The following is a 10432-nucleotide window of genomic DNA, read 5'->3' on the forward strand; positions in this document are numbered from 1 at the left end:
ACCAAACCCCTCCAAACAGACTTCCACATACTCTGTCATAGGACTTCGCTGTAGCTCAAACGGTAAAGAATCTACCTGTGATGCAGGAGACCAGGGCTTGATCCCTGGGTTGGGAAGATCTTCCAGAGAAGGGAATGGTAATTCACTCCAGTATTCTTTCCTGGAGAATCCTATAGAGAGAGAAGCCTGGCAGGCTACAGTCCGTGGGGTCGCAAAGAGTCAGACACGACTGAGCAACTAATATACACACATACATGCTCTGTCATATCCCTAGCAGCAAGCTAAGGTGGTCATGTTGAAGTGTGGGATAGAGGAGGAGATTAGATTTTTAAGCAAAATTGATTGTGGAAAGGTCTTGTGAAGGGATCAAAGAACATGAAAGTACTTTAAAATGTCCATCTTTACCTGTGAAAGATTTTAAACTCTTTCTAATATATTAAAATGTTGGTTATGTTCATATACATTTTACTCAGCAAATAACCATTTTTGCATGTGGTATAGGCTCTCATGCAGTGACTGTTTATTCATATTTTAGACCCACTTCTGAGGACGAGGCATTGTGATGTAGCTGAAAAAAAAATTGAGCTCTGGAATCAGGCAGACTTGAATTTAAACCTTGGCTGTGCCACATAGCAGCTCTTACTGAGTCAAGTGTGATCTTAACTTTTCTGAGCCTCAGTTTAATTATCTGTGAATTGGGAGTAATAAGAATAAGACTTCAGTTGGGATGTTGGGAGGATATAAAAGAAGTTGTATGTGCTCAACATACGGCAGTCATTTTTATTTAAGAATATATTTAAACCTTATTTTGTAAATTAGTTTTTATTGGAGTATAGTTGGTTTACAGTATTGTGTTCGTTTTTGCTATACAGCAAAGTGAATCAGCTATATGTATACATATATCCCCTCTTTTTGGATTTCCTGCCCATTTAGGTCACCACAGAGCATTGAGTAGAATTCCTTCTGCTATATAGTAGGTTCTCATTAGTCATCTATTTTATACATGTGTGAGTGGGTGCTCAGGCAAACCACCATAGTAGTGTATATATGTCAATCCTAATCTCCCAATTCATCCCATCCTCTTTCTCCTCTTGGTATTCATTCGTACATACATGGCAGCTATTATAATTAGACCCCACCAGGGCTGTCCCCAGATCAGCCTGCCATGTGCCCTTTGCAGTCCAGCATTTGTCACACTTACTTTGGGCAAGGACCTCCAGGCTCCTAGGGCTCCCCCTGCCTCCAGGCACAATGAAATGGGGAGTCTGTAGATGGTCAGAAAGCCTGGCCAGAGGTTCCACCCTCTCAAATGGCTGGTCCAATGGCTAAAGTCCAGCCTGCTTGTCTGATTACCATCTCCTTTCCCAACAGGTCTCTGAGATCTGGAACAAATATTTGAATGATCACTATCAAGTCCTCTCACAGGCTCGCATCCAACAAATAGATCTACTGGGCAAACGATTTGAGACTGACACTGGCTTGGGTAAGTGGCAATTCTTCCTGGGAAACAGAGCAGTGGCTTCATTTCTTCTGATCCATAGACTTTGCCCCTCAGAGGGAGAACAGCTGTCCCTGTCTTGGGGCGCATCCGTGCAATCTTCCCTATTTTGCAGATGGGCAAACTGAGACAGAGGAATCAAAGAGATTTGGCCAGTGTTGTGAAAAATTCAGGTCCCTAGCATCACCCATGGGCTTCCCAGGTGACACTAGTGGTAAGGGACCTGCCTGCCAATTCAGGAGAGGTGGGTTTGATTCCTGAGTCAGGAAGAGCCCCCGGAGGAGGGTGTGGCAACCCACTCCAGTATTCTTGCCTGGAGAATCCCATGGACAGAGGAGCCTGGTGGTCTACAGTCCATGGGGTCGCACAGGGTCAGGTATAACTGAAGTGACTTAACCCAGCACAGCACCGCAGCATCACACACAGTCTTTCCAGTGGGGTTAATGAGGGACAGATTTGGAAGGAAAGAAAACCCGGCTAGAACCCCCCGAGATTTTTGCACAGCATCCGTTTTTTATGTGTTATCCTCCCGGGACACATGAGTGTCCACATGGAAGTCCCATTGCTCATTTGTCCTGGAGCCTCATCCCCTTCGTTTACTGGACCGTGAGCTTCTCAGCAGCATGATTCTTCTCATGGTGGATTCTGAGTCATCTCTGTATCCTTAGCTCAGCAAAGAGCTGAGGACTGAATATAGCACCATTCCTTCTGAGATCATAAAAATTGACGCAGGATCTAGTTTCTGTTCAAAAGAGACAAACAGTGTAGTGAGACAGGAACTATGTGAAAGAAAAGATAACTTCAACAAGTACAAATTATATTACAAGGTGAGTCCCAGAATGAAGAAATGAGGACAGTTGGATGGTTTTGAAAAAGGAAGACTTCTTGGAGAAGTTTTGAGCTAAGCTTAGAAAAATTCATAACTTTATTGACTTTTCTCTCATTATAAAAGTGGTTCATGTTAAAGCATAAAACTTGAAAATCATTGCTATCCAAAGAGCGTCAACTTTAACATTACAGTGTATGTCTTTTCTGTCTTTTTCTCTTAGCTTAGCCTCACATGGGGAAAGCGGAAAGGATTTGGGGAAGAAGAATTAAGATTCTGTGACTACCAGAAGCCTGTCTCCCTCCTCTTGCTATAGAATGAAAGCTGAGTTGGACCCAAGGAATCACACCAGGACAAATTCCCTGTATCGGGGGCCTGAGAAATCTAGGACTCTGAAAGAAAGCAAGCTAAGCAACTCAGGGACCTGTAGGAATGAACTTTTTTTTTTTCTTTCAGTTTACTCTGATGATGGCACGTTGGACAAAGCTGGCAAACTGCCTGAAGGCCGGGTGCCCTAACTGCTCAGTGCTTATCCCTGAGGGTAGATGCAGCTGCCCCAGGGCCTGTTTCCTCTTTTCTCCCTTTCTTTCCATTGCAGATGAAGCCCAGGAAGCAGAAGCTATTCAGATCCTGACTTCAATCTTGAACGTTCGAGAATCTACATCTAACAAAGCCCCCCAAAAAACAATCTTTGTTCTCAAAATTCTGTTCATGCTTTACTTCCTGATGATGAATTCTTCAAAGGCAAGTTCCCCTAGAAAAGCAGCAAATCTAAAACAGAGGGAGAAATTCCTCTGGTTGGATTCGGCTGTTTTGTCCAGCTGCACTAGCTTTTGTCCTCAGAGTAAGCCCTCACTCCAAAAAAGTTCAGACACTCACAACATTTCCCCTGTGTTAAGTCCAACTGCACAATGAAAACAGGATTGTCTTCTTCCCTCAAGGGGACCACCCTAGGGTTGCACAGGTAGACTGAGGCTGGGACAGTGCTGGGAGGCATGTAGGACAGAAGGGCTCTGGAGAGTTCTTGGGGAAATGGAGCAGTCACTCTGACTACACAGTGATAGTGAGTTCCCTGTTGCTGGAGGGATCCTGGCAGAAACAATTCCAAAGGTAATCATTTTTGAGTGCTTATTACATGCCAGTCACTAGCCTAAGTACTTTACATGAAGTATCACATGTAATTCCCATATCAACCTTACAAAGTAAGTCTTTTATCATTCCCACTTTACAGGTAAGGAACTGAGGCACAGAGTGCATCCATTATTTGCCAAATTTCTTCTAGAGTAAGTGGCAAATCTCAGGTTCCTTAATTTATTGATTGACTGATCCACTCATTCAATAATTTATTGAACTTCTGCCATTTGCAAAGGATGGTTCTAGAGACTGAGGGTACAGTGGTGAACCACCAGCCAAGTTGCCTATTTCCAAGGAACTTAGGTTCTTCTGGAGGAGGGGAAGTCACAATAAACAAGTGAACACATAAATGTGTAACATAATTTCAGAGGCTGAAAAGCTCTACAAAGAAAAACAAAGCAGGCAAGAGGAAAGAGGAGAGAGGGTTGGTTGGAGGAGGCAATTTTGTGCAGGTGACATGGGGAAAGTTAAGATGTCCTTCCCCTGTTCCCTTCCTCCATTCCTTCCTTCATTCTTTCCATTTGCCTGCAAACTTTTACTAAGCACCTACTGTATACCAGGGCCTGGAGGAGTTCCCCATCAGTGGGTTATAACAGAGTGTGAGAGCAAAGCCTGGGGCACTGTGGGAGCATGGAGGAGGGACAGCCACCCTATATGGGATGGAGGTGAGAAGGGTCAGGGAACAGAGAAGCATTTTCATTGCATTTCCAGGTTTACTGTGGACAAAACCTCTGCATTTCAGGGTCCCATTTTCTGCTGAAGGAAGTCATTCCTCCAAGGTATTTTAAGGATGTTAGGTCTACAAGAGGTTCTTAGAAGAAAGGGCCACCTCTCTCTACTCAGATTGGTGCCTTGCTTCTTTCAGGTCTGGAATCAGCTATCTGCTCTTGAATAAGGCCTTCCCTGTCCTCTGTCTGAAATGGCAACCCCCCATCTGACACGACTGAAGCGACTTAGCAGCAGCAGCAGCAGGAGCATTGCCATCACTAATACTTTCTGTCTCCCTACCTGCTTTAGTTTTTTCTCTCAGCTTGAATCACTATTTAAGATACCATCGTATTCTACTTATTTGTCTTGTTTATTGCCTCTCTCTCCTACTATATAGTAAATTTCACAAGGTTAGGAATTTCTGCCTATAGTCACAGTCTCTGAAACACAGTAGCCATTCAATAAATGTTTATTGAAAGAAAGGAGGGAAAGGGGGAAGGAAGGCAGAGAGGGAGGAAAGAAGGGAAGGTAGGGAGGAAGGAAAGATGAGCCAGAGTCTGTCTCAGGATGTCCTGTGAAACTTCTGTCCAAATCAAGACTCTGGGCCACCTGGACTCCCCAGATGGCAATTTACTTGTGGCACCTCTCACCTCTATGCCTCTCAATGTTGGTTCAAAGGGCCCTGAAATGGAGAAAAGAGGCTTTGTCCACTATAAACTCAGAAATTCAGCATCCAGGTTTTCCTGTTCCCTGACCTCTCTCACCCTCATCCCACATGTGAGGCTAGCTATGAAGACCTAGGTCATGTGTTCACAAGTTTTCACAAAGAGCTCAGTGGGTAGTATGAGAAGTTGAAGGGTCCTGCCCATGTTTCTGGGGTTGAGCAGAGGTGGGGCTTCCAACAGAATGCTTTTCTGTGACAATTTCCTTTTGTCTCTGCAATTCTCTTTCAGGCAGAGGAATATGCCTTGAAAGCCCTCCACCTAGCCAAAAAACAGAAGCTCAGTGTCCAGGAACAAGACACCATTCAGGGTTTACTAAATCTCATCTCAGTTAAGGAAGCTCAACCCATTACTTAGTGACCCATGAGCTCTGCATCAGGGACGACTGAGCATCTAAAGTATTTCAGCCTTGCACAGGAGCACTGAGGTGCTATGAATTGCTGAAGCACCCACCCTGTTCCCCTGAGACTGCACTCGTAGCTGTGTTTTCATTGTTACACAGCATATGTTGGGGGAATGTAGAGCTTTTGGCACAGAGATCAGTAAAACTCTTGCTTATTATGACTTTGTACAACTTTGAATAATGTGCTGTCAGTTCACTAACAAGGTATTCATAATTAAACTGCAAATAGTTTATCTTATTTCTCTGAGGTCTCCCAGTGATTCATGCTTCATCGTTCTTTGCCAAAGAAAGGGGTAGGGATTAGAGCTATACTGGAGTAAAGTTCCTCTATTCTGCTGTAATTAAGTTAGCATTAATTTGAGGTAGATTGTGATTAAAATGCCCATTATGATTCCTAGAGCAATCGCTAAGAAAATTACTCTAAAAACAGTTAAAATCAAAAAGAAATTAAAATGGCACACTAGGAAAGATCCACTTAATGGAAAAGCAGGCAGTAAAGGAGGAATGGAGGAGCAAAAAGGATGTGTGACACATAGAAAGCAAATTGCAAAATGCAGACATAAATTGTAGGTCTTGGGCAGAAAAGGCCCCTGGGACCTTTCAAGGAGCTCCAGTATGGATGGGCTAAGTTACCTTTCCAAGCTGGTGTCTCTTTTCTCAGAGAGTTATTTGAAGTGGATGTGAGTCATCTCTACTGTCTAGGGCAGAAGTCCTCTGGAAGGTCTCCTGTGATGTAGGGGACAGAGGGCAGGCACGGGAGCAGACATGCCTGGTTCTCACATCCCAGCTTTCTCACATACTAGCTCTGTGACCCTCACTCACTGCCCCCACACACTCAATCTCATTACATTCTAAGATGGCCCAGGTGTGGCCATGACTGTATCAACTTGTCCCATTGAGGACTCTGGTCATTTAGCGCAGACATTTTTGCTCCAGACTCGCCAAGCAGCCTGCCCATTAGCTCTTTGCTTTCTGGATAGATCTAAACCAGGGAGAGGATATGCAAATCAAGGACCTGTCAAAGGACTTACCTGGTGGCCCAGTGGTTAAGAATCCACCTTGCAATGCAGCAGACCGTGGTTTGCTCTCTAGTCTGGGAAGATTCCCCATGCTACAGGCCAACTAAGCCCATGTGTCACAATTACTGAACCTGCACTCTAGAGCTTTCGAGCTGCAACTACGGAGCCCGTCCACCTTAGAGACCATGTTCCGCAACAAGAGAAGCCACTGCAATGAGAAGACTGCGCACTGAAGCTAGAGAGTAGCCCCCACTCGCTGCAATTAGAGAAAGCCCAGGTGCAGCAATGAAGACTCAGGGCAGCCAAAAATAAAATAAATTAGAAAAACGAAGGACCAATACGGCCTCTATGGAGAACAATATGGAGATTCCTTAAAAAATTAGGAATAGAACCACCATATGACTCAACAATCCCACTACTGGTCATATACTCTGAGAAAACCATGACTGAGAGAGATGCATGTACCCCAGTGTTTGTTGCTGCACTATTTACAATAGTTAGGACGTGGAAACAACCTAGATGTCTGCTTTAAGATGAATAAAGAAGTTGTGGTACATATATACAATGTAACATTACTCAGCCATAAGAAAAGAACACATTTGAGTCTGTCCTAATGAGGAGAAAGAACCTAGGGCTTGTTACCCAGAGTGAAGTAAGTCAGAAAAACAGATATCACATATTAATGCATATTTATGGAATCTAAAATAATAGTACCAATGAACCTATTTGTAGGGCATTAGAGATGTAGGGCCATAGAGATGCAATTAGAGATTTGTAGGGCAATAGAGATGCAGACACAGAGAACAGACTTATGGACACAGAGGTGGAAGGAGAGGGTGGGACAAATTGAGAGAGTAGCATGGAAATATATACATTAGCATATGTAAAATAGATAGACAGTGGGAATTTGCTGTATGTCACAGGGTGCTCTGATGGGTGGAATGGGGGTGGGAGATGGGAGGGAGGTTTAAGAGGGAGGGGACACATGTATACCTATGGCTGATTCGTGTTGATGTATGGCAGAAACCAACACAATGTTGTAAAGAAATTATCCTCCAATTAAAAAAACTTTTTAAAAAGAAAAAGATGTTACCTCAATATAACTTTTAAAAAATACATACTTACGGAGTGTTCATACTTATGGCGGACAGTTATATATAAAGAAGAAATAGAAACCACCCAGAACTCCTCATAGAGAGACGCCGTAGCTAACATTTTGGATATTTTTTCTAAACATAAAAATATATCTAATAGAGATCAGTCTTATGTACACTCTGTTTCCTAATTTTTAAATGTATATTGTATCATCTCCCCAGGTGATAAACACAATCTGAAATGGCTCATTTTCCCTTACATACGGTTGTGTAAATGAATCACTTTGCCGTTTGTCTGAAATTAAGACAATATTATAAATCAACTATACTTCAATAAAAATTTAACTATCCCCCTAAAAAAAAAGACCTATCAGAGTTTTATATTCCTCACTGAAGTTAATTCACTTAGACACATGTAATATTAATAAAAATAAGTCAGATGGCTACACCTTGCCCTTTTGGATCTGTAAAATCCCCTTGGGGTACACTTAGGATTCTCAAAGACTGCGAAGTCCCAAAGGCCTTACTTTTCTACCTGGCTCTTGCTTTCATTTTTAGCTTCAGTTACCCTCACACTTCCCACATCTTGTCTTGTAGTTGTTTTTTTCATCTCTTTAGGGACGCAACTCCTTTTTGATTCTCACTTCAAATATGAGCCAGCTCTTCCAAAGAGATCTTTAATGAAGTTTGGGGGAGTGAGGAGAAGGATGAACAGTTCTTCAGCAGAGAAGTTAAAGGAAAATATTAGAACTTCCTTGTTCTAAAGAAGTCCTTCAACATCCATTACATTAAACTCGAACTCTTTTCTTTACTATAGTCACTGGCCTCTTTCCCCCCTCCCCCCTGTTTTCTATTCCTTCCACATCTGAATTCTTCTTCATGAATCCTCTCCACTGAGTATATTAATAAAATTATTGCTTCAATTCATTGTTCCTGTTGACTGATTTTCCTCTTGGTGATGGCCCATAATGTTCTGCTTTTTTGCATCATGTCTAGTAATTTATTTTCAGCCTTTCTGCTTTTCTAAGGTTTGAATTTAAAGCTATAAATTTATCTCTAAATACTGCTTTCATTGATCCCACATATTATTAAAAGTATTTTTATTATCATTTGCTCTAAATAGATCTTAATTTTTTATGACTCATGAGTCATGTAGAAGTATGATTCTTAATTTCTAAAAGATGGTGACTTTAATTACCTCTTTGTTGTTTTCCAGCTGAATTTTATTGAGATCATAAAATATTCTGTGTACAATTTTTACTTTAAGAAATTATTTGAAGTTTTCTTTATGGCTCAGAGCATAGTTAATATGTATTTGTAATTGTTTTGTGTGTGCTGGAAAAGGATGGAATTATTGGGAACCATGCCCTATATATGTCCATTAAATAAATTTTTTTTCACATTTTCAAACTCTGCATCTTACTGATGAATTTTTAATTTATTTCTGAGAAAGGTATATGAAATCCCTCCAATATGATTGTGGCTGTATCTATTTTTCCTGCAGTTGTATCAATTTTTGCATTACATATTTTGGGGCTTGATTATTAGGCAAGTACAAATTCAAATATTTTCCTGGTGAATTGAATCCTTATTTTTTGTATTTGGAAGTGATTCTCTTTATCTCCAGGAATGCTTTTGACTTTCAGTTCGGTTCAGTTCAGTCTCTCAGTCATGTATGACTCTTGTGACCCCATAGACTGCAGCACGCCAGGCCTCCCTGTCCATCACCAACTCCCAGAGTTTACTCAAACTCATGTCCACTGAGTTGGTGATACCATCCAACCATCTAATCCTCTGTCATCCCCTTCTCCTCCTGCCCTCAATCTTTCCCAGCATCAGGGTCTTTTCAAATGAGTCAGCTCTTTGCATCAGGTGGTCAAAGTATTGCAGTTTCAGCGTCAACATCAGTCCTTCCAATGAAAACCCAGGACTGATCCCCTTTAGGATGGACTCGTTGGATCTCCTTGCAGTCCAAGGGACTCTCAAGAGTCTTCTCCAACACCACAGTTCAAAAGCATCAATTCTTTTGCACTTAGCTTTCTTTATAGTCCAACTCTCACAACCATACATGACCACCGGAAAAACCATAGCCTTAACTAGACGGACCTTTGTTGGCAAGGTAATGTCTCTACTTTTTAATATGCTGTCTAGGTTGGTCATAACTTTCCTTCCAAGGAGTAAGTGTCTTTTAATTTCATGGCTGCAATCACCATCTGCAGTGATTTTGGAGCCCAGAAAAATAAAGTCAGCCACTGTTTCTAATTGTTTCCCCATCTATTTGCCATGAAGTGATGGGACCAGATGCCATGATCTTAGTTTTTCTGAATGTTGAGCTTTAAGCCAGCTTTTTCACTCTCCTCTTTCACTTTCATCAAGAGGCTCTTTAGTTCTTCACTTTCTGCCATAAGGGTGGTGTCATCTGCATATCTGAGGTTATTGATATTTCTCCCAGCAATCTTGATTCCAGCTTGTACTTCATCCAGCTCAGCACTTTTCATGATGTACTCTGCATGTAAGTTAAATAAGCAGGGTGACAATATATAGCCTTGACGTACTCCTTTTCCTATTTGGAACCGGTCTGTTGTTCCATGTCCAGTTCTAACTGTTGTTTCCTGACCTGCATACAGATTTCTCAAGAGGCAGGTCAGGTGGTCTGATATTCCCATCTCTTTAAGAATTTTCCACAGTTCATTGTGATCCATGCAGTCAAAGGCTTTGGCATAGTCAATAAAGCAGGAATAGATGTTTTTCTGGAACTCTCTTGCTTTTTCAAAGATCCAGCAGATGTTGGCAATTTGATCTCTGGTTCCTTTTCTAAAACCAGCTTGTACATCTGGAAGTTCATTGTTCACATATTGCTGAAGCCTGGCTTGGAGAATTTTGAGCATTACTTTACTAGCGTGTGAGATGAGTGCAATTGTGCAGTAGTTTGAGCATTCTTTGGCATTGCCTTTCTTTGGGATTGGAATGAAAACTGACCTTTTCCAGTCCTGTGCGCATGCTGAGTCTCTCCAATTTCTCCATTCAC

At 41.9% G+C, this 10432-nt stretch overlaps 1 protein-coding gene across 5 annotated transcripts in view; it reads left to right on the top strand.

Moving 5' to 3' along the window:
- ZMYND12 (zinc finger MYND-type containing 12) overlaps window positions 1–5526 on the top strand; it is a 30889-nt gene extending 25363 nt beyond the window's left edge. For 2 of the 5 annotated variants that reach the window (XM_043461685.1, XM_043461689.1), the window contains exons 6-7: window positions 1372–1483; window positions 2923–5526. In XM_043461685.1, the coding sequence (XP_043317620.1) occupies window positions 1372–1483; window positions 2923–3239 (429 nt within the window). In that variant the 3' untranslated portion in view covers window positions 3240–5526. The remainder of the gene's footprint in view (window positions 1–1371; window positions 1484–2922) is intronic. The other 3 variants (XM_043461688.1, XM_043461686.1, XM_043461690.1) reach the window with 3 other exon arrangements.
- Window positions 5527–10432: the final 4906 nt, after the last annotated feature.

The sequence above is a fragment of the Cervus canadensis genome, chromosome 2 (assembly GCF_019320065.1).
Source record: "Cervus canadensis isolate Bull #8, Minnesota chromosome 2, ASM1932006v1, whole genome shotgun sequence".
NCBI classification, from domain to species: domain Eukaryota; kingdom Metazoa; phylum Chordata; class Mammalia; order Artiodactyla; family Cervidae; genus Cervus; species Cervus canadensis.